This window comes from Carcharodon carcharias, chromosome 25 (genome assembly GCF_017639515.1).
Source record: "Carcharodon carcharias isolate sCarCar2 chromosome 25, sCarCar2.pri, whole genome shotgun sequence".
Classification (NCBI taxonomy): domain Eukaryota; kingdom Metazoa; phylum Chordata; class Chondrichthyes; order Lamniformes; family Lamnidae; genus Carcharodon; species Carcharodon carcharias.
The window spans coordinates 37,703,321-37,728,348 of NC_054491.1; the positions used below are offsets into that span (position 1 = coordinate 37,703,321).

At 43.1% G+C, this 25,028-nt stretch overlaps 1 protein-coding gene across 1 annotated transcript in view; it reads left to right on the top strand.

The window, feature by feature from the left end:
• Positions 1–25,028, top strand: part of dcps (decapping enzyme, scavenger) — a 69,467-nt gene that overhangs the window by 28,938 nt on the left and 15,501 nt on the right. Inside the window, exon 3 of the mRNA XM_041174494.1 lies at positions 21,684–21,829. Coding sequence (XP_041030428.1) covers positions 21,684–21,829 — 146 coding nt within the window. The remainder of the gene's footprint in view (positions 1–21,683; positions 21,830–25,028) is intronic.

Here is a 25,028-nt window from a genome sequence, read left to right on the forward strand (position 1 = left end):
AGCTGCAAGGGAAATTGCTGACTGCATTAAAACCCATCAGACTCTGGAACAACAGATCAGATCAGAAGGAAGGCAAGATTATATGTAATTTCATTAAATGAATGATATTTCAATGCTTTTTATTCTGGCTGCTGGCTCTGATTTACTAAGAGGAGAAGATTACTATAATCAACTGTTTGATGTGCAACCAGCAAGTTAACTGTAACACAGCAGGTCTGATCTGTGTTGTGATTTACTTGTTGACCTGGTAAAATTATTCTCTTCCAAGTTCATTCCTTTCCCACAATTTTAGGTTCAGATTCTGGTTGTTTTAAATTACTGTTTTGTAATGTAATCTGAAGCTAATGACTTCTCTTACTTCTTTCCTTTAATCCTTCCTGGCCCTCTGCTAGATTTAATAACATCTTTTCTTTAATCTTTCCTCCACCTCTGAGTTTAATCATCTGTCTTTGCCTCTTTCATTGCTTGCTAACCTTTCCTCCACTATGTTCCACAATGCTGTGTATTCCTGTTAAAATTGTCCAACAGGATATAGCTGGGTTTCTTTTTCTGTCCAATTTTATTTCGTTTTTGTTTTAAGAAAGGAAAATGGGAAACACATAAAAGATTGACTTGTGCCTCCAATTAAACAGCTAATATAAGGACTAAAAACCATACAGGAAAACAACTAAAATTGGAAAATCTAGTAGAGTTCAGAGTTGAAAAGGTTTATTAAAAAGGAGAAATGTATTATAATTTACCAACTCCCCTGATGGATCACAAGTTCGTTGAGTGATTAACAGCTCTAAAGAACTGGAGGTCCAAGGTTCAATGCCTGATTGTGCTGAGTTAAATACATTTCAGCTGGAAGAACCAGCCAGCATTCCTGCTCCTGATGACTATCCATTGACCTCTGCTGTAACTCTTTCGAGTACAAACCCGTTTCCATCTGTTCCTATTCAGATGAAGTTACTTTGTTTCATAGTTTGCCATGGTGAGATTTGAACTCTTGATACTCTTTTGAGTAAACCCGTTTCCATCTGTTTCAGATGAAGTTACATTGTTTCATAGTTTCCCATGGTGAGATTTGAACTCTTGATCTTGGGGTTACAAACCCAGTACCATAACCATTTGGCTATTTAGGCCCAGCCTTGACCTCTTCTGTAGATGCATGGCTGTCAATTGAAGACAGAATTGTGACTAAATGACCAAACAGCTGATTAAGAGATTCATGAGTGAATAATGGCTCTTTGGCCAACATAACCGAGAGTATTGACAGTAAACTTAGTGTTTTCCATTTTTCTTTTATTTTGGAGCTTAAAACACTTCATACTGATTTCCGTTTATAATTGAAGTGAAAATACAGCTGCAGAACCATGACAGCCCTGTAATATTAATGAGGTTGCAGCAGCAGCTGTGGTCCAGTAACATGAGATGTTTCAATTAAAAACAGCATAAGAGAATTATTCACAACTCCTACAAGTCTCGTTTCTAGTGTAAAGGGGAGACTGTGGAGCGCCCTAATAGAGGTCTTTAAACTTAACGAATAGTTCAAGTAAACACAGAGGTTGTCGAAAAGAGCAAAACAAGTTGAAGAAATTCAGGGGAAAGCCATTTCTGCATGACACTTTCCCTTTCTTCATTTCAACTAAACCCTCCTTTGCATCATCTGTGTTGATAGCAGGGCGTCTTCCTCCAACTAAATATTGGGAAAACTGAAGGCATTGTCTTCAGCCTCTACTACAAGCTTTGATCCCTAGCCACCAACTCCATAGATCTCCCTGACAATGGTCTGAAGCTGAATCAGATTGTTTGCAATCTTGGTGTCCAATTTGACCTCAAGATGAGCCTCTGAGCATATATCCATGCCATCACTAAGACTGCCAATTTCCACCTTCATAATATCGTCCACCTCCAGCCCTGCATCGGCTCATCTGGTACTGAATTCCACATTGTTATCTCTTCTGGCCAGCCTCCCAACTTCATTTCTACATAAACTTGAGCTCATCCAAAACTTTGCTGCCCATTTCCGAACTTGCACCAAGTCCTGTTCACCCATCACTCCTCTGCTCACTTGACCTATATTGGCCCCCAGTCTGGCTCATCCTCACTTTTATTCTCGTTTTCAAATCCCTCCATCACTCACACCTTTCCAATGCTGTAAGATCCTCTGCAAGATCAACACAGTTTTTTTTCCCATTATGAGTACCTATATTTGATTGCTCTACCATTGGCTGCTGTGCCTTCAGCTGTCTTGGCCTCAAACTTGGAAGTTCCCTACCTGAATCTCTTTACCTATCTGCCTTTAAGATGCTTTACAAACGTCTCTGCATCTGTCCTAGTATCTCTTTATGTGGCTCAGACTCAAGCACCATGGGATGTTTTATGTTGAAGGTGCTATATGAGTGCAAGGGTGTTGCTATTTCACTGGAGTGTCAATCTGGATTTTATGTTCAAATCTCTGCAGTGGGACTTGAACTCGCAATTGTTTGATTCAGAGACAAGAGTTCTCCTGGCCATAGATGTGGCCCATTTAATGGGCAAGTGAAACAGAGGAATAAGGTGCGTAAAAGAGTAAGAATGTTGGATAATATCAGGGAAGGAAATAGTACCATATTAGATAGGAGCAGATGAAGAAAGACTACAAGAAGCATGCAAAAACACATTTGCAATGCATGTATATAAATGCACTAAGTGTGCTGATTACATTGGTGAGCTTCAAACACAAATAACCATGGAGCCCTGGCTTTCCCTCTTGTTGGAATGTACTTAGCCTGTAGCTGAAATATCTTTTCCTTAAAGATCACCCATTGTCCCATTACAGCTTTTTCCTGTCAAACTTTTATTTCATTTTTACCCTGGATCGATCCCCTCTCATCCCACTGAAGTTAATCCTCTTCCAATTTGGAAATTTTTAATTGTTCTTTGCTCCTCTCCGCTACTAATCTAAACCTTGTGATACGATGATTGCTCTTAACCATGTGTTCTCCTTTGTATACTTGATCCACCTCACCCCCACAGTACCAGATCCAGCAATGCCCCTTTCCTAGTTGGACCAAAAACATACTGGCCAAGGAAATTCTCCTGTGCACAGTTCAGAAATTCTCCCCCCCCGCTTACCCTTTACCCTGACATTATCCCAATCGCCATTTCAATAATTAAAGCCCCCCAATATGATGGAGTGGGAATATGATGTCGTGGCAATAATGGAAATATGGCTTAAAGATGAGGATTAGGTGCTTAATATTCACAGGTGCAAAGTGTTCAGAAAAGATAGAGAAAGATAAAAGAGAGATCGGTGTCATTACTGATTAGGGAAGACATTATAGTGTTGGAAAGAGAGGTTGTCCTTAAGGAAGCAAGGACATAATCCGTATAGTTAGAGTTGAGAAGCAAAAAGGTAAGACTGTAGTACTGGGGGTATTCTGTAGGCTTCCAGAGAGTGAGAGAGATAGAGGAGTAAGTCTAAATGCTACATTGGATTTAGTAAATTTAAAAGACTCCAGACCAGACTTCAAAGTGTACTGCATCTTTGATCTTTACCTGATTACATGACTTACAGCTTCATATGTTACCACACTAGCATTTAAATTATGCTGTTTCAGTAGTAGTGTAATTATGAAATTACTTTGTATGCTTTTTTTACATGTTTATGTTTGTGTTTTTTAATAAAACACTTTTAACAAAATAGAAAGTAATTTCACATGGACTTAACCCGACTACAAGTTGATAATGCATTGTGTGGTTTCTAGGCTTTAGAATCTTTAAAAAAATCATTCTTCTAAAACTCTGCTCCCACCCCACCACCTTACCACACCCCACCCCACCACTCTTCACCATTTTACTGTCGTACACTCAGATCTATTAGCAGCTTTACCTTTTTTCTTCTCCACACCCTAACCTCACTCTTTCTTTGCAACCTCATTTAATCCTGCAGACTTTTGCTTCCCTTTGCTTCACCCAGTAATGACAAACCTTCTGCTGTCTTGGAAGCAGTCTCAAGGAGCACACTCCTTAAACACTTTTCCACCTTTTTTGAAAGTTTTTTTTTGAATTCAGCTTTTGGTTGTCTCTTTTAACTCCCTCAACATCACACATTCATCATTATAATTTCCCTCAGGAGACTTTTAAAATTAAAGCTGCTGCAGTAATTGCAAGTTGTACCATGATTTCTCCTCAAATTCTTGCAGGAAGCAGTCTCTGCCTGGGATTCAATGCCAATATTGCCCAGTTGTTTGTATAGTTAAAAAAAGATTGATGCTGTTTTGGGCTTAACTGTTTTTCCCTGCCTTTGTCACCCATTGGATGGCTCTTTCATTGATGAGGAAACCATTAGCAGTGAACCTGTGTAAGTCTGAGGGCTACTGGAAGCAAAATTAGAAGCAAGCAGGAGCTGAGAAAGAACTCGACTCTCAATATTACTATGTTTTATTTCCTGTTTCTGAAATTAATTCAACTTATTAAACAAATGTAAATTAATTAAAAAAAACAAAATTAATTTTGCCTGTTTACAATGAAGAGCTTTATTAATTCTGGAGTCATTTAGGATTCCCTCAGCTGTGGGCTAAACAGACTGTCCCTCTTGTGAACCCTTCATTGTAGCACAATTTCTGTCTCTTCCCATTTTTTCTTTCTTCCCATTTGTTCTTTTACTTGGAGTTAAAAGCTGAGGTGTTTATTTTAATGGAAATGTGTTATCATGGAAAATATCTGTGTGTGCTTTTTCTTTCTGATGATGCCTGCCAGCAGTCACACATGCTCTGGATAAAAGGCCAGAGGCATACTCATAGCAGAGTGATTACTTGGTTGTATTGCCAGACTGACGAGCTAGACTTTCATGCTTAGTGGGCCAAATGTTTTCCTTGCCAGCTCCACTATTTTTTTCCACCTTTCCTTGCCCGGAGCTGCTGACTTGCTGGGGTACAAAGCCACAGAGGCTGTAACACCTTGTTCCAAAGAGCATCCTTTATGCATCAACAAGACAGGAAGATACGGTCAGGCCTACTGAGGTTTGGTTCTGATTGTGTTGAGTTACTGCAATCTCCCAGGGCTTTGCTTCATTGTCTTAGATATTTAGAGAAGAACTTTGGATTTTGCTGAAGTTACAAGTCTTTTTCTGCTTTTCTTTTGCTTGTCCCAGGTTGCATGGTTGGAGGTGGGTTAGTGCTGAACATGTCTGGATAGGGCAAGCTGACTTGCTGGATTCTCCTTCCACACCTTTTCTCTCGTATGTGTTCAGGGCTATTTGGCTATGGCAGATATCACAGCTGTGCCAGATCTTGCTCTCACTGTGTAGCCCAAGCATGTGTTTAGTTTTTGTTTACCCCATTGCTAGTCCAGAAGTGCTGAAACCAGCTGTGAACCCCTTACTGCTCTCCTGGCTGAGATCAGCTGTCTAAACAGTGATGCTGGGGATGCTGGGACCTTTATGGTCAGAATGGTTCAATTACTCTTTGGGGGAGTGGGGGGAAAGAATTGATACAAGTCCAGAGGAGCCTGTACTTAGATTTGAAATGATCCTAGATACCGCAGCACTATGGATATACCTACACCACATGGACTGCAGCAGTTCAAGAGGGTAGATCATCACCACTTTCTTAAGGGCAATTAGGGATGGGCAATAAATGCTGGCCTAGCAAACGATGCCCACATCCCATGAAAGAATAAAGAAAACACATAAACCTTTGTCTCTGTGAACCAAAAACATGGTCTTTTGCATGAAATATCCTGGGACAGAAGGGTCAATTTATTTTACTGTTAATTAATGCACTAAAAATAGTACAGGATCCCATTGTACCCTCCTAATCTCTCCGACTAATGGCATATGCCAAACTAACAAATATTAAAATGTTGGCTGAAAAATAAAAATTTAGATTGTTAAGAAGTATAAGGGAGACTCAAGGTGGCAGTGCCCAGCAGTGAAAAAGAGCAACAAGATGCGCCGCTGCTGGTGTTTTGGCTGTATCACATTTCTCTCCTTCCTCCTCCTCTGAAAAGTACACCTCATTCCTCCTGAAGGCCCAAACCTCGCTGCTGCACAGTGTTGTGCAGAGCGCCGCACAATACGACCATTCTGGAGACCTTAACTGGTGCATATCGGTGCCTCTCTAGGCACCTGAGGCAAATCTTCAGCATGGTTTGTTCAGTGGCACATCTGGTTATCATGTGGCTTTCATTCTGGGACACCGATTGCAAGATCCTGCAAATGTCTCTGGTGGAACCCTGGAAGGAACCAGAGGCAAAAAGGTTCAGGGTGGTGGTAAAGCTTGGCCACCAGGCACACTTGGCAGCAGCTTTTGTTCCAGCAGGTTATCACCTGACGTGAGACCCTGAGCCTCCTGAGATGCTGGTGTTTCAACATGTTGAGAAAGCTGACCTGCTGCCTGTAGACCCTGTGTTGTGAGTAAGCCCTCGTGTGAGCTGCACCTCTGCACTCTTCTCCTCTCTCCTGCGGAATGGCAGGTCTTTGAGGATGAGGCTGGTACATCTGCTGATGCTCCTGCTAGTATTCTTCCTGCTGCTGGTGCTATAGGTAATCTTGGTCCTAATGTGAGGCCTGATGTAAAAAAAGCAAAAGTGACACCCATGCTGACTTGATAGATCACAGCTGTAAAGTAGAGATTAGATGTACAGACCACCAAAGTTGTGAAACTCATGCCTTTTTCACACCAGCAGGTATGAAAGCAGCTGTGATATCAGTGCTTATTGGCAAATTTCCCTGTCAGCCACTTCAATTACTGCTGTGTTCTTGCATTCCTTTCACTGAGTTCCAGAAAAGCCAGGAAACCGGAATAGCCACAGTTAAACTCCAAAAGCCGTGTTAATATTGCACTAATTGAGCAATTTAACATGTTGAAACTGATGACCATTTACTCTCAGGCCGACACGCCTATGGTTAAATGCAGAAGTTGGCGGTTTAGGTTCAGCTTCATGATGCAAAGCCAATTTCAGCATCAGCACCTGCCCCCAAACCTCTCTGCACTCCCCCCCGCCCCAAACCAACCTTTCCACTCCCTCCCAAACCGTTGGAAAGCCCACATGATCCTACAAATTAAAATTGTGCCCCAGAAGTTGTTAACCAACCAATCCCCATGAAGCAGCTTTACTTTGTAACCAGGGACATGAGCTGCATATGAAGCGACAGAGATAATCGCATCTACTGCTGGGAATCTATTCTGAAAAAAAGTAGCAAGCATAGAATCACAGCATCACGGCACTTTGTTGTCAGATTTTGATCTGGTCCTTCATAGTCATACAGAAACTGTTGGCTAATACCTTGGGCAGCAGAGCCAACACATTACGCACTGCTTCATTTGCTCTGGTTTACTCAGCAGCAGAGTACTGCTGCTCAACCTGGCCTCAAGAGTTGCTCTACAAAAGTGGTAGGTATCCACCTACGGGAAATCATGAAGATTATTTCTGGGACATTGAGATCAACACAGCTCAAGTGGCTTCCTGTGCTGGCACATATTGAATTTCTTGATAAAAGCAAAAAACTGCGGATGCTGGAAATCGAAAACAAAAACAAAAATACCTGGAAAAACTCAGCAGGTCTGGCAGCATCTGTGGAAGGGAGCACAGTTAATGTTTTGAGTCCACACTGTGTCCGCATGGCAAAAACAGAAACAGAAGTACCTGGAAAAACTCAGCAGGTCTGGCAGCATCGGCAGAGAAGAGCACAGTTGACGTTTCGAGTCCTCATGACCCTTCAACAGAACTAAATAAAAATAGGAAAGGGGTGAAATATAAGCTGGTATAAGGCGGTGGGGGGGTGGGCGTGCGTTTTTAGGACAAGCAGTCAGTAATAGGTGAAGATAACCAAAAGATGTCACAGACAAAAGAACAAAGAGGTATTGAAGGTGGTGATATTATCTAAAGGACTGTGCTAATTAAGAGTAGAGAGCAGGACAGCTCTAGTGGGGCTGGGGTGAAATAATACTAAAAGGGCATAGAAGGGGTGAGATAGACAATGGGTGGAAATACATTTAAAAATAATGGAAATAGGTGGGAAAAGAAAAATCTATATAAATTATTGGAAAAAACAAAAAGGAGGGGGAAGAAACGGAAAGGGGGTGGGGATAGAGGAGAGAGTTCAAGATCTAAAATTGTTGAACTAATATTCAGTCCGAAAGGCTGTAAAGTGCCTAGTCGGAAGATGGGGTGCTGTTCCTCCAGTTTGCGATGAGCTTCACTGGAACAATGCAGCAAGCCAAGGACAAACATGTGGGCATGAGAGCAGGGTGGAGTGTTGAAATGGCAAGCGACAGGAAGGTCTGGGTAATGCTTGCGGACAGACCGAAGGTGTTCTGCAAAGCGGTCACCCAGTCTGCATTTGGTCTCTCCGATGTAGAGGAAACTGTATTGGGAGCAACGAATGCAGTAGATTAAGTTGAGGGAAGTGCAAGTGAAATGCTGCTTCACTTGAAAGGAGTGTTTGAGCCCTTGGACGGTGATGAGAGAGGAAGTGAAGGGGCAGGTGTTGCATCTTCTCCGTTTGTATGGGAAGGTGCTGTGGGAGGGGGTTGAGGAGTAGGGGGTGATGGAGGAGTGGACCAGGGTGTCACGGAGGGAACGATCCCTATGGAATGCTGCGGCGGGGGGGGGCGTGGTGAAGGGAAGATGTGTTTGGTGGTGGCATCATGCTGGAGTTGGCGGAAATGGTGGAGGATGATCCTTTGAATGCGGAGGCTGGTGGGGTGATAAGTGAGGACAAGGGGGACCCTATCATGTTTCTGGGAGGGAGGAGAAGGCTTAAGGGCGGATGTGCGGGAGATGGGCCGGACACGGTTGAGGGCCCTGTCAACCACCGTGGTGGAAAACCTCGGTTAAGGAAGAAGGAGGACATGTCAGAGGAACTGTTTTTGAAAGTGGCATCATCAGAACAGATGCGACGGAGGTGAAGGAACGAAAGAATGGGATGGAGTCCTTACAGGAAGCAAGGTGTGAGGAGCTGTAGTCGAGGCAGCTGTGGGAGTCGGTAGGCTTGTAATGGATATGGTGGACCTTCTATCACCAGAAATTGAGACAGAGAGGTCAAGGAAAGGAAGCGAAGTGTCAGAGATGGACCATGTGAAAATGATGGAGGGGTGGAAATTGGAAGCAAAATTAATAAATTTTTCCAGGTCCCGACGAGAGCAAGAAGGCATAACTGTGGCCCATGCGGGTACCATAGCCACACCTTTTATTTGGAGCAAGTGAGAGGAGTTTAAGGAGAAATTGTTCAGTGTGAGAACAAGTTCAGCCAGACGGAGGAGAGTAGTGGTGGATGGGGATTATTCGGGCCTCTGTTCGAGGAAGAAGCAGAGAGCCCTCAGACCATCCCGGTGGGGCATGGAGGTGTAGAGGGATTGGACATCTATGGTGAAGAGGAGGCAGTTGGGGCCAGGGAACTGGAAATTGTTGATGTGACTTAAGGTGTCAGAGGAATCACGGATGTAGGTAGGAAGGGACTGGACAAGAGGAGAGAGAAGGCAGTCAAGATAGCGAGAAATGAGTTCCGTGGGGCAGGAACAGGCTGACACGATCGGTCTGCCGGGACAGTCCTGTTTGTGGATTTTGGGTAGGAGGTAGAATTGGGCCGTCCAAGGTTGAGCACCTATCAGGTTGGTAGCTGTGGAAGGAAGATCTCGAGAGGAGATGAGGTCAGTGACAGTCCTGGAAACAATGGCTTGATGTTCAGTGGTGGGGTCGTGGTCCAGGGAGAGGTAGGAGGAAGTGTCTGCGAGTTGTCCGTGAGGTAGAGGTCAGTGCGCCAGACAACAACAGCACTACATCCGTCATTCCTCTGATGCCTTACGTCATGTTAACAATTTCCAGTTTCCTGGCCCCAACCGCCTCTTCTTCATCATGGACGTCCAATCCCTCTACATCTCCATCCCCCACCGGGATGGTCTGAGGGCTCTCTGCTTCTTCCTCGAACAGAGGCCCGAAAAATCCCCATCCACCACTACTCTCCTCCGTCTGGCTGAACTTGTTCTTACAATGAATAATATCTCCTTTAACTCCTCTCACTTGCTCCAAATAAAAGGTGTGGCTATGGGTACCTGCATGGGCCCCAGTTATGCCCGTCTCTTTATGGGGTATGTGGAACATTCCTTGTTCCAGTCCTACTCCGGCCCTCTCCCACAACTCTTTCTCCGGTACATCGATGATTACTTCGGTGCTGCTTCATGCTCGTCGGGACCTGGAAAAATTTATTAATTTTGCTTCCAATCTCCACCCCTCCATCATTTTCACATGGTCCATTTCTGACACTTCCCTTCCTTGACCTCTCTGTCTCAATTTCTGGTGATAGAAGGTCCACCAATATCCATTACAAGCCTACTGACTCCCACAGCTATCTCGACTACAGCTCCTCACACCTTGCTTCCTATAAGGATTCCACCCAGTCTCTCAGTTCCTTCGCCTCCGTTGCATCTGTTCTGATGATGCCACTTTCAAAAACAGTTCTCCTTCTTCCTTAAATGAGGTTTTCCACCCACGGTAGTTGACAGGACCCTCAACCGTGTCCGGCCCATCTCCCACGCATCCACCCTTACGCCGCCTTCTCCCTCCCAGAAACATGATAGAGTCCCCCTTGTCCTCACTTATCACCCCACCAGCCTCTGCATTCAAAGGATCATCCTCTGCCATTTCCGCCAACTCCAGCATGATGCCACCACCAAACACATCTTCCCTTCGCCCCCCCCCCGCCCCCCAGCGGCATTCCGTAGGGATCGTTCCCTCTGTGACACCCTGGTCCACCCTCCATCACCCCCTACTCCTCAAGCCCCTCCCACAGCACCTTCCCATGCAAACGCAGAAGATGCAACACCTGCTCCTTCACTTCCTCTCTCCTCACCGTCCAAAGACCCAAGCACTCCTTTCAAGCGAAGCAGCATTTCACTTGCACTTACCTCAACTTAATCTACTGCATTCGTTGCTCTCAATGCGGTTTCCTCTACATTGGGAGAGACCAAACGCAGACTGGGTGACCGCTTTGCAGAACACCTTCGGTCTGTCCGCAAGCATTAACCAGTCCTCCCTGTCGCTTGCCATTTCAACACTCCATCCTGCTCTCATGCCCACATGTCCGTCCTTGGCTTGCTGCATTGTTCCAGTGAAGCCCATCGCAAACTGGAGGAACAGCACCTCATCTTCTGACTAGGCACTTTACAGCCTTCCGGAGAGTTCAACAATTTTAGATCTTGAACTCTCTCCTCCATCCCCACTCTCTTTTCGTTTCTTCCCCCTCCTTTTTGTTTTTTCCAATAATTTATATAGATTTTTCTTTTCCCACCTATTTCCATTATTTTTAAATGTATTTCCACCCTTGGTCTATCTCTACTTTTTACGCCCTTTTAATATTATTTCACCCCACCCCCACTAGAGCTATCTGTACCATGCCTGTCCTGCTCTCTACTCTTAATTAGCACATTCCTTTAGATTTTATCACCACCTTCAACACCTCTTTGTTCTTTTGTCTGTGACATCTTTTGGTTATCTTCACCTATTACTGACTGCTTGTCCTAACAACAACCCCTTCCCTCTTAAACCAGCTTATATTTCACCCCTTTCCTATTTTTACTTAGTTCTGTTGAAGGGTCATGAGGACTCGAAACGTCAACTGTGCTCTTCCCCTGCCGATGCTGCCAGACCTGCTGAGTTTTTCCAGGTATTTCTGTTTCTGTTTTTGTTTTAGATTTCCTGCATCCGCAGTTTTTTGCTTTTATCTCTGTGTCTGCTGGGTTCTGTTGACGAATCATGCGGACGGAAAGCGTTAACTGTGCTCCCTTCCACTGATGCTGCCACACCTCCTGAGTTTCTCCAGGTATTTTTGTTTTTGAATTTCTTGATGTCCGCAGGGAGAACATTCTCTTCAAAGAGTACCACTGGCCGACAGCTAACAAAGCACTCTCATTTTCGAGGACCTTGAAAAAACCCACACATTCATCTGAAATTCCATGCTCCCTACTGGAACACACTCCCCACCCTCCAAACAGACCACAGCCCCATCCCTTGAAGGCACACCTCCTGCTTCACTGCAAACATCAGCAATTGTGACCTGGTAACTGACCCGAGTGGTGAAGTCCCAGGTTCCACCCTTCCACGGAAAATCTGGACAACCCTCAACTGCTTGATGGCGGCCCAGGGAAGATGTGGCCACTTGCTCCACACGTGGAGCATGAGGAATAGCTCAAATTGTGAGTGTGGCCATCCAAATGAGATCATTGCCCATATACTGAACTGCTGCCCTAAGAGATCCATTCGTGGTGGCATCACTACCGTTCACACTGTGTCAGCTGAGCCCATTGAATGGATTGTTAACCTTGACATTGAACTAAAACTGCTTACCAGCCATACAAATAAAAAAAGTAGTCATACTGCAACATAGAACCTGCCGCAGTCCGATTGCTGTGGCATACACTCAGGAATTCCCAATTTCACACATAGGATTCCCACCAAATGTGTGAAGCTGGCAGGGTGTCATAATGATGTCGATAAAAGGAAGATCAGATACAGAAAGTGAGCTGAGGTGGCTGTAATGGAATGAAACAAAAATATTGTACAATTACACAGTTTATTTAATGTCCATACTTTTCCTTCAGCCCCACCACTTTTTAATAAAAAAAGACAAACAAATATTTTCATGCTTCTTTATATCAATGCTGTATTAGGCAGAAGTACTTCAATTAAGCTAATGGGTAAAGGAAGAGGATTAAGTGCAACTATGCAGTGGGCCTGAACTCTGGATGTCATTATGTAAGATGGTAGAGGAGCCAGTTAAAGAGTGGTTGGATGTGGAGGAAGATGTTTGGATGTGGAGGAAGATAGTTGGATCTGACAGGGACTAACTGTTCACTCCTCAGCTGTTTCTTACAGGCGTTATCACTGAGTTATCACTGACCAATTAGTGACATTCCAGAAACAAAACATAATGCATATTGAATTCCGGAGTTTCAGTTCATAAATTTGTAATGAACAGATTTGAAAACTATGTAAAAGCTTTGGGCGGGATTTTCGAGACCCACCCAGCACCGCAATTGACCATTCCTGCTGAAAGTCAGTGGACCTTTGGCTGGCCCACTGCATCTCCTGTAGATGGTCCCATCACAGCGGGGCCGGAGAATCCCAGCCCACACAGTTCTCAGGGGCCTGTTGATGCTTTTCACTTCCTTGCAGCTGGGTGAATAATGAAAAACAAACTTCTTTGGCAGCTGCTTTGTGTTTAATTCCTGAACTAAACATTTAACATTTTTAACTCCTGAACTAAACTAAAATAGTTTAATTCAAATGCTGAATACTAACTGTGTTTGCCCTCCCTTCTTTCTTTTATTACTTCCATTCTCTACTCTGCCTCTCTCTATTCTCTTTTGCTTAGCTTTTAATTTCCCTTTTTCTGATGTGCCTTATTTTACCTGCAACCTGAACAGGTTGCTCCTCGCTCTTTGCATCCTGCATTTCATCTACTTTGGAAGTAGGAGCAACATTCCAAAAGATCGGCCTGCAGATTCGCTGAAAAACTAACCATACATAGGTTATTTTCAGTTAATCAAAAATCACAAGTCTGAACATTGATGTCAAAGCCATGGCCAGGCTAGTCTTCAGCGGGTACAGATGCTAAATAAAGAGAGCCTGCCTGGCATGGGCCAATCTGTTGCCACCCGAGAGAATTCCATAATGTGAAGACAAGAAAACAAGCTCGTTGTATCATATAAATTAGATTTTGACCAGCCACAAGTCTTTAATGATCAAGGAAGGAAATCTGCCATCCTTACCTGGTCTGGCCTATATGTGACTCCAGACCCACAGCAATGTGGTTGACCCTTAACTGCCCTCTGAAATGGCCTAGCAAGGCACTCAATTCAAGGGGCAATTAGGGATTTCCACCAAATGCTGGCTTTGCCAGCAATGCCCACATCCCATGAAAGAATAAAGAAAAATAAATGTAACCCAGACCCATCTGTTCCTCACTGAGTTTAGAATTGTATGTTGTTCTAGCAGAGACCCACAAAACATTTGTGGTGAAATTAATTTCTTTATTGCAACAATACTTCTTTAAATTCCCATCCTGTGGCATTCTATTCTCCCACGCCATCCCTCTCATACCATACCTATCTCATTTCTTTCATCCTTCTCATATTATCTCCATGCCACCTTTTTTCCTATGCCATCCCCAACCCATTCCATCTCTCCCATGCCTTTCCCTCCCCTTGTCATCATCTATTCCCAGAAGCTGTCTGCCACCGTTCCGTGATGCCTCTGCCTGACCCTTCCGTTCCACCCATACATTACACCACTGCCCTCTCCATTCTGTATCTCCCACTTCCATGCTGCTGCCCTACCCCACTCTCCCACTCCCTCTAGCCAGGGTAACTTTGATATTGGGCTCCATTTACCTTCCAAATGCACAAAAGATTTGTGGTGAAGTTACTATCTTTCTTACAACAGCACCTCTTTAAATTCCCGTTCCATCTTTTCCATTCCATCTGTCTTATGCAATACCCATGCTATTTCTTTTATCCCTCTCATTTCATCTCATCCCAGCCTTTTTTCCTATGCCGCGCCATCCCCCATTCCATTCCACCCATGCATTCACATCCTCATGCTGTCCCAATCCACCCCCCTCTTTATGTTTGGAGAGGTTGTTCTGCAAAACTCTGTTGTTCTGTGCCTGTGGGATGACAATTGGTTAATTAGATATTTTAAAACTTTGTTGGCACATTCAGGTACTCAATGTACCCAGGCACTACCCACCAATAAACCACCAACAGATAAAACCCTTAAACTGACCAATCAAAACAACCCAGAAAGACAAAACCTGTATAATGTTATTATTAAAGATTGCCTCTCCTTATTCTTCCTTACAAAATGTATCAGTTCACCCCTCTCTGCCTTAAGTTTCATCAGCCACCTACCCACCCATTCCACCAGCCTGCTCACATCGTCTTGAAGTTTATCACTATTCTCCTTTAGTTTACTTCCAGGTTTTGTGTCTTCTGCAACTTTTGAAATTGTGACATATCATTAATGTAGATAAAGAAAAACAGCAGTCCTAGAACTGAGCCCTAAGGAACACCACTGTAAACCTTCCTCCACACCGAAAAACAACAGGTCCCCACCACACACTTTTCTACATGAAGTCAACTTCATGTCCATGCAGCCAGTGTCCCTGTTAATTCATGGGCTTCAACTTTGCTGACAAGCCTATTGTGTAGCACTTTATCAAATAGCTTCCGGAAGTCAGTATACATAAACCACATTACCCTCATCAACCCTTTCTGTTACATCATTAAAAAAGCCTTTAACAAATCTGTACCATTTTACCTTAATTAATCCATACTTGTCCAAGTGACTGTTAATTTTATTCTGGATTATCATTTCTGAGACCATTTCCACCACTGAGATTAAACTGACTGGCCTGTAGTTGCTGGGTTTATCTTTGCATCATTTTTTGAACAATGATGTAACATTTTTTTTTAATTCATTCATGGGATGTGGGCCAGCATTTATTGTCCATCCCTAATTGCCCTTGAGAAGGTGATGGTGAGTTGCCTTTAACCATTGCAGTCCATGTGGTGTAGGTACACCCATAGTGCTATTAGGGAGTTCCAGGATTTTGACCCAACGACAGTGAAGGTACTGCCATACACTTCTAAGTTGGGATGGTGAGTGGCTTGAGGGGAACTTCCAGGTGGTGTTGTTCCCATGTGTCTGCTGCCCTTGTCCTTTTAGATGGTAGTGGGTTTGGAAGGTGCTGTCTAAGGAGCTTTGGTGAGTTCCAGCAGTGTATCATATAGATGGTACACACTGCTGCTACTGTGCGTCAGTAGTGGTGGGAGTTAATATTTGTGGATGGGGTGCCAATCAAGTGGACGGCTTTGTCCTGGATGGTGTCAAACTTCTTGAGATTGTGGGAGCTGCACTCACCCAAGCAAGTGGAGAGTATCCCATCACACTCTTGACTTGTGCCTTGTAGATGGTGGACAGGCTTTGGGGAGCCAGGACGTGAGTTACTTGCCGCAGGATTCCTAGCCTCTGACATGCTCTTGTAGCCATAGTATGTATAAAGCTGGTCCAGATAATTTGCAATTATCCAATCCTCTGGCAGCACTACTGTGTTAAAGGAGGATCAAAAGGTTATGGCCAGTATCTCTGCAGTCTCCACTTATATTCTTCAGCATTTTTGGATGCATTCCATTAGATTCTGGTGACAGAATAGAATCATAGAATAAATGGAGAACAGAACAAGACTAGTCGGCCTCTCGTTTCCGTGTCGGCTGTCTGCAAGAACAGCTTAGCTAGTCTCACTTCCCTGTATCCTCGCAATTCTTTTCCTCTTCAGTTCCTTATCCAATTATGTTTTGAAAGCCAAGACTAAATCTGTCTCCACCACAATCTTAGGCAATGCACTTCAGATCGTAATCACTCACTGCATAATAAAGTTTTTCCTTGTCTCAACTTTGGCTCTTCTGCCATTCATCTTATATTGGTATCCTCTGGTTCTCAACCCTTCCACCAATTGAACAGTTTATTTTGGTCTATTCTGCCTAAATCCCTCATGATTTTGAACACCTCTAACATATCTCCTCTCAACCATCTCTTCTCTAAGGAGAATAATCCCAGTTTCTCCAATCTATCCACATAACTGAAGCTGGTCATCCCAGGAACCATTTTCGCAAATGTTTTACGAACATATGAATTAGGGAACAGGAGTAGGCCACTCGGCCCCTCGAGCCTGCTCCACATTCAATAAGGTGATGGCTGATCCGATTGTAACCTCAACCCCATATTCCTGCCTATCCCCGATAACCTTTCAACCCCATGTTAATCAAGAATCCATCTAGCTCTGCCTTAAAATATTCAAAGACTCTGCTTCCACCGCCTTTTGAGGAAGAGAGTTCAAATGCTCACTACCCTCTGAGAGAAAAAAATTCTCCTCATCTCTGTCTTAAATGAGTGACTCCTTATTTTTAAACGGTGACCCCTAGTTCTAGGTTCTTCCATAAGAGGAAACATCCTCTCCACGTCCATCCTGTCAAGTCCCCTCAGGATCTTAAAGATTTCAATCAAGTTGCCTCTTACGCTTCTAAATTCCAGTGGATAGAAACCTAACCTCATAAGACAATCCACCCATTCCTGATATTAGTCTAGTAAACCTTTTCTGAACTGCTTCCAACGCATTTACATCTTTCCCTAAATAAGGAGACTAGTACTGTACACTGTATTCTATTGTTTTCCTAATAACTTGCTGAAGCTGTATGCTAGCCTTTTGTGATTCATATACTAGGACACCCAGATCCTTCTGAATCTCAAAGTTCTGCAATCTCTTACCATTAATAAGCTTCTCCTTTATTCTTCCTGCCAAAATGGACAATTTCATATTTGCCTACATTATACTCCATTTGCCAGATCTTTGCCCACTCACTTTATCTATGTCACTTTGTAGCTTCCTTATGCCTTCTTCATAATTTACTTTCCTACCTATCTTTGTGTTGTCAGCAAACTTAGCAGCCATTCTTTCAGTCTCTTTCTAACCACTTTCTCAATCTGTCTTGTCCTGCTACCTTCAACAAAGTTGTACGCATGTAGGCTCAGGTCTCTCTGTTCCTGCACGCCCTTTAGAATTGCATCCTTTGTTTTATATTGCGTTCTTCATTCTTCCAACTAAAATGTATGGCTTATCACTTCTCTGCATTAAATTTCATATACCACATGCCTGCCCATTCCACTAGCTTGTCTAAGTACTTGCAACTTTTAAGTACAGACTGCCTTTCTAGTTACCTCTTTTTAAATCAATTTTTAGCTTATCCAGTATCTCAGCCACCTCCTGTTTCACTATTTCTTTGGCATTCTTCTTTCCTTGGTAAAGGCAGATGTGAAGTACTCATTTAGTACTTCTGCCTTTTTGGTCTCTAATCCTCCCACTCCTCCTCTTTCTACCTTTCAGTTATATATAGAAGACTTTTGGATTCCCTGTCCTGCTAGCTGCCAATCTCTTCTCACATTCTCTCTTTGCCTCACTTTCTTTTAAACTTCCACTCTGAGCTTCCTGTATTCAACTTGGCCCTGACTTGTATTATCAGCCTGGCATTGGTCATATGCACCCTTTTTCTGCTTCATCTTACTATCTGTCTCCTTTGTCATCCAGGGCACTCTAGCTTTGTTTGCCCTACCTATCTCCTTGTGGGGATGTACCTGGACCGAACCCAAACCATCTCATCCGGACCGAACCCAAACCATCTCATCTTTAATGGCAGCTCCTTGTTTAATTACAGTTTTCCTGCCACTCTTTGATTACAGTTTCCCCAGGACAGATCTGTCCTCAAACAACAAAGTGAAAATGAAAATGTTTGTGGTGCCACCTCCTCCTCCAGTTAGTTGTTTAATTGTCCTCCACTTTATGACTAGATGTGGCAGGACTCCAGAGCTTTGATTTGATCCATTTGTTGCGGGATCGCTTAACAGTGTCTATAGCATGTTGTTTCTGCTGTTAACATGCATGTAGTGCCGTGTGTAACTTCAGCAATTTGGCACCTCATCTTTAGGTACATCTAATGCTGTCCCTGGAATGGTCTCTACATTCTTCATTGAACCAGTGTTGGTCACCTGGCATGATTGTGGAAGTGTACAACTCTGCTGCTGCTGATGATCATCTCATTGATTCCTAGTATTGAGCTTCTGGATCTGTTCTTAATCTATCCTATTTAGCAAGACACTGGTTATGCACCTGAAAACAAGCTATTCAGCTATGTTATTCAAGACTAGTGCTTACTTCATAATGATGAAGGATACATGCCTGAAATGTCATAACCTGCCTTGTCATTTTGCAGGTGCTGACAGACTTGATGTCTATTCTCAGCATTTTCTGTACTCGTTTCAAATTGATGTTTTAGCTTTAGGTACATGATCTGTCAAGCATGATCTTTTGAGTCATCAATTTCAATTATAACTGATTTAGTTTTGGTTGAATTACAGTCATGAAGTGGTTGAGAAGCATAATGAGTAAATACTTTTTTTTACTGTATTTAAGTGTCTGGATCCATAGGAGCTGTATTTCTCATAAATACTGTGACTACAAGAGGAGGTCAGAGGCTAGGAATTCTCCAGCAAGTAACTCATCTCCCGCCTCCACAAAACCTGTCCACCTCCTACAAGGCACAAGCCAGGTTTGTGGAGGAACACTCCCCACTTGCCTGGATGAGTGCAATTCCAACAACACGGAAGAAGAGATGGAGTTGGGGCAGATGATGGTGTAGTGGTAATGTCATGGACTAGTAACCCAGAGAACCAAGCTAATGCTCTGGGGACACTGGTTCAAATCCCACTATGGCAGCTGGTGGAATTTAAATGCAATTACTAAAAAAAACTCTGGTATTGAAAGCGAGACTCGGTAATGGTGACAATGAAATTTTCATCGAATGTTGTAAAAAAAAAAATCCATCTGGTTCACTACTGCCCTTTAGGGAAGGAAATCTGCCATTCTTACCTGGTCTGGGCTACATGTGACCTCCAGATCCACCGCAATGTGGTTGACTCTTAACTGCCCTCTGAAATAGCCTAGCAAGCCATTGAGTTCAAGGGTAATTAGGGATGGTCAACAATGCTGACCTTGCCAATGATGACCACATCCCATCAAAGAATTAAATAAATAGGACAAAGCAGCCCCTTGATTGGTATCCCATTCACCAAGAAACATTCACTCCCTCCACCACCAGTGCACTGTGACAGTGGTATGTACCATCTACAAGATGCTCTGCAGCAACTTGCCAAGACTTCTTCAACAGCACTTTCCAAACTTGCAATCTCTACAACCTAGAAAGACAAGGGCAGCAGGCACATGGGAACACCACCACCTACAAGTTCCTGTAGAAGTAACACACCATCCTGACTTGGAAAACTATCGCTATTCCTTTACTGTCGCTGAGTCAAAAACCTCAAAGTTCTTTCCTAACAGCACTGTAGATGTACCTACACTGCATAGATTGCTACGGTTCAAGAAGGTGGCTCACCACTATCTTCTCAAGGGTAATAACTTTACATCCATTAAAAAATGGACATTATGAAATGTAAACAAAGTGAGGCCAGCACAAATCGGACGGCTACAACCCTACAACAATTTAATAAGACTCTCACTCCAGGCTTTAGGAATGAACCAGCTGAAAAAATCGAAACCACTTCTATCAAAAGGTGACCATTTACCTTTTTTGAGGGGGGTGATAAATGTTGGAGCTTTACGGTGCAGACATATATCCTTTAACCATTCACTGTTTGATGAGTGACTGATAGTAATCGATTGTTTGTGAAATGGTAACAGAATGGCATAAATTGAAGATGGTCTTAAAACAGTTCAAATGGAAGCTAGATGAAGTTTCTTAACATGAAGAGTAGTTCAAATGTGAAAATTCCTACCACAAATTATTGAATGCGCATCCCTTTTGAAAGAGAATTAACTAATTGGAAACAGAAGAGGGGAATAAGACTTAAAGGGCATGTGGAGCAAGGAAGAAAGTGGTATTAGTCAAGCTGGGATACAAAAGAGTGTGGGGAGACAAACGATGAGTAAGTTTAGCCTAGCTGGGATATTAAATGCACAGGGAGCCAGCAGGAAAGTGGGATTAGATTAGGTAGCACATCAGAATACAAACACGGACTTGCTTGGCCAAATGGTCTGGGTTTCTGTGCATAAAATCTATGATTTTACTGCAGCCATTGTATTATGGACAAGCAGATACTTCTCTGTGGTCCATCGGGCTTAACATTGGGGTTTTCTGCACCTCCTACTTGGTAGTTATAGAATGGAATTGTTGGAGGCTGAGGGCGGAATTTAATGCCCTACCCCTGAGGTGAGTTTTGTGGCAGAGGGGAATTTAAACAGGCAGGAGGGTGCTGAGTTTGGACCCTGCTGCCTTCTCGCCTCTGGCACAATTAAGTCCAGATCTGGAAGGCTCGTGGATGACCTTCCTGCCCTGCTGCCAATTGAAGTCCTTAAGTGAGCAATTAATGCTCACTTAAAGGCCTTACCACATCATTGCCGATGTTCAACAAGTGGCGAGGGTGGGGTTGAGAGCTCGTCATGCAGTAACCCTAAAAAGCAAACCCTAATGGGATTGCTTGCAGGCACCCAAGGAAAGTGCGGGGGTGGGTGCAGTGTTCTTTGTTCAAAGGCACTTAGTGTCTGATCAAGGGACCTGGCATTGGTAAGGGGGAGAGCCAGCTGAGAGCACCCCTGCCCTTGCTTCTTCCCACCATGCCCCCCTACCTTCTCCCATGATCCCGTCCCGATATTGCTGATCTGTGGCATCAGTCCCTCAGCGATCCTGGGCTTCAGGTAGGTGCATTGCTGACAGCTACCACCACCACTCGAGTGGCGCTGCCTGCAATGACAGCTGGTGGCCTCTGATTGGCCATCAGATCTCAGGGGCAGGATTCCACCTCCCCTCCCTCCACTGGGGTCCTTGATACCAGGGAAGACCTGTCGCTGGCTGGTTAAGAATCAGTAGGCCTTCCCAAAAAGGAGGCAACACGGGGCTCTTGCTGACTGTACCACCGGTGGATGAGAACCCCCTCAGTTCCATTGAATACTGCTATAAGAAACAAGCCTCTTGTTCATGCTGACCCAGCGACCATACCATGGGAAGTGGGGAGGAAATAACAATAGATGGTGTAGAGAATTTTAAAAAACACATTTTAAATTCTAAGATAAAGTGTTTATTTCTTCACAGAGATAAAGACCACAGTGGTATATCCAGCTACAGAGAAGCACATCAAGAAATATCTGAAGCAAGAGATGTACCTCATTAATGAAACAGCAGGTGACTACAAAACCATCACCAGCCCATACCTTCAGTCCCAAGCCTTTAGTATTCAGGTATTATTCAGTTCATTTCCCTTTCTGCTTTTTTTTGAGGGCTCTGTAAAAGGTGGGTGTGCAAGCAGGTTTGTGCCATGTCCCAGGCAACTGCTAAAACCACAACCAGTTCGGCTAGTTGGAAATATACAAGAGCAACATTGGTACTGCACCCTCTTTATTAATTTTCATTGTTTCTGGGGAACTGTTAGGCCCCTGCTCTGTGTCAACACAAATAAGATCAAACTCAAGAAAAAAAAATAAGCAGGGGGCTTTAAAGTAATTGCTAAAAGGATTAGAGTGGAGTTGAGAAGGAATTTTTTGATCCAGAGGGTGTGGGAAACCTGAAAGGGTGGTAGAGGCAGAAACCCTTATAACATTAAAAAAATCTTTGGATAGACTCCTGAGTGATGAAACCTACAGGGCTACAGCCAAAGAGCTGGAAAATGGAATTCGGCTGGAAGGCTTTTTTTTTACGAATGACGCAGGCACAATGTGATGGGCCAAATGGTCCTCTTCTATGTCATAATTTACTAAGTGATGATTACGTGCAGGCAGCAGTAGCTATTTGGTCCATCTGCCTGACCAATCCAATTCCCTACAAGATTATCTGGAAGCATTTCTAGATCTAATAATATTGAATCATATTTGCTGACAGGAATCTAACTAGTCCCTTTTTGAACTCTTCCAGAGTAGCCAATCCATATGTTTACCATGCTTTTTACTGGAAACATTTTGCCTAAACTCCCCACTTTGATTTGTCGTCCTTAATGTGTAATGATAACAATGAAGCTCATACATGGCAAAAGATCTTCTCTAAATCCACATTCTACAATCGCTTCAAATCTTAAATATTTACCCTTAGTTTATTTTCAGAAAAGTTTGTCCCAAGGTAGCTAATTTGCCCGGAAAGCTCTGTAACTTTAGTTCTGGAATGAATCCAGCAACCTTCATCTATATTTCCTCCAGCAAATTAATACTTATTAAATGAAAAGACTAAAATTGCACACTACTCCAAATGTAGTCTCACTGAGGCCAGATATAACTTTAGAATTACATCTCTCAGCATATAAATTACACCCCTAGTTAAAGATCCCAACATTCTGACTTTAATCACAGTATAATTTAATACGATACTTAAGATTTGAGGCATTTACAAAAATGGTTTTAGAGAAGGTTTCCTGCCACATTTGAACTTTAAGAACCAGGGGTGATGGTGACAGTGGTAACATCACTGGACTAGCAAACCCAGAGGCCCTAGTGGAATTGAAAAAAATTCAGTTAATAAACTTGGAATATAAAGCTTGTCACAGTAAGGGTGACCACGGTAGCTAACATTGTAAAAACCCATCTGGTTCATCTAATGTCCTTTAGGGAACGAAATCTGCCATCCTTACGCATCCTTACCCAGTCTGGCCTGCAAATGACTCCAGACCCACAACAATGTGATTGACTCTCAACTGCCCTCTGAAATAGCCTAGCAAGCTACTCAGTTCAAAGGCAATTAGGAATGGGCAAGAAATGTTGACCTGTCCAACAACTCCCATGTCCCATAAAAGAAGACGAAAAAAAATCAGTTTTAACAAGCTGCCCTATCCCAGTTACTAAAAAAAGCATGTTTACATTTAATACATTATCTACACTGTCCTTTTCTCTGCTGAATTTCAAAACAATACATTTCTTTTTTAACTTCTGTTTGTTTATTTTTCTGTTTGCCTATCCCAACTTTCTTGGGACCGTTCTGAAATCCTCATTTATTGGTGCCCTATTACAGAGGGGGTATATTTCTACAAGGGGGAAAGGTATAGCAACCAAAACCAGAGCTCTCTGGATGATAGAAGAGATAGAGATTAAGATGAAGCAGTGTTTTGATATATGTCAGGTTGATAATACCAGTGAGAACTAGGCTGAATATGACATGAGAAAAAGCATTTTTAATCAGCAAGTAGTTATAATCTGGAATGCACTGCCTGAAAGGATGGTAGAGGCAGATTCAATCATGGCTTTCAAAAGGGAATTGGATGAGTACATGAAGGGAAAAAAAATTGCAGGGTTTTGGGGAAGGGCAGGGGAGTGGGACTAGCTAAATTGGTCTTGCAGAGAGCTGCCAAAGTCTTGATGGACCAAATGGCCTCCTTTCCTGCTGTAACCATTCTATGATTCTATTGTTACTAACTGAATCCCTCTTGGGCAAACTCTTGGTCACAATCAATAGATTCTGTCACATGGATCATTTCCAAAGTGTCATTTAAGTGGACATGTATATATCAGAGACTCTATTTGCCAGGTGTCAATAAGAACAAGACCTCAATTAAGTTTTGCTTTCAACTTTGATAGGGTTATGGTAAGGGAAACAGATACCTAATATTAATTCCTAAAACTTCTTTGCTTATTATGCATATTAAAGCAAGTGTCACCGCATCTTAACCAGTGAACTAGTCCAAAGGCTCTAGTGGTCTTAAGAACATATGAAATAGGAGCAGGAGTAGGCCATAAGAGCCTGCTTCGCCATAAGATCATGGTTGATCTTTGGTCTCAACTTCAATCACCGATCCCCATTTCTCTTGATTATCTTCATGTCCAGAAATTGATCAATCTCAGCCTTGACTACACTCAAAGACGGAACATCCACATCCCTCTAGAGTAGAAAATCCAAAGATTCTCAAGTCTCTGAGTGAAGAAGTTCCTCTTCATTTCAGTCTTAAATGAACAGCTCCTTGTCCTGAGTCTGTGCCGCCTAGTTCTAGACTTTCCAGCCAGGGAAACCATCTTTTTAGCATCTACCCTATCAAGCCACCTAAGAATCTTGCAAATTTCAATAAGATCACTCTTCATTCTTCTTAATTCCAGAGAGTAAGGCCAAATCTACTCAATCTCTCATCATAGGACAACCTTCTCATCCTAGGAATCAATCTAGTGAATCTTCACTGCTAATGTTAAAATTAAGGCAGTCAATCACCTTAAAAGATGTCTATGGTCGACTTGCTTCCAATGAGCTGATTTCTTGCCTGCTCCTTGCCTTTGGCTTTGAGACAGGCTATGTTACTATTTAAGAATTTTAGCTTTTTAACCTTCTAACAGAACAAACCTACCTGTTTTTGGGGGGTTAAAATTATCCCTTATATGTTAAGGTACCTCTGCTGCTTCTCCTTTACTTTTGACCACAAAGCCAAACGTGCCCTCAAGCACCTGATCACACTAGCTTTAGATTTGTATCTTG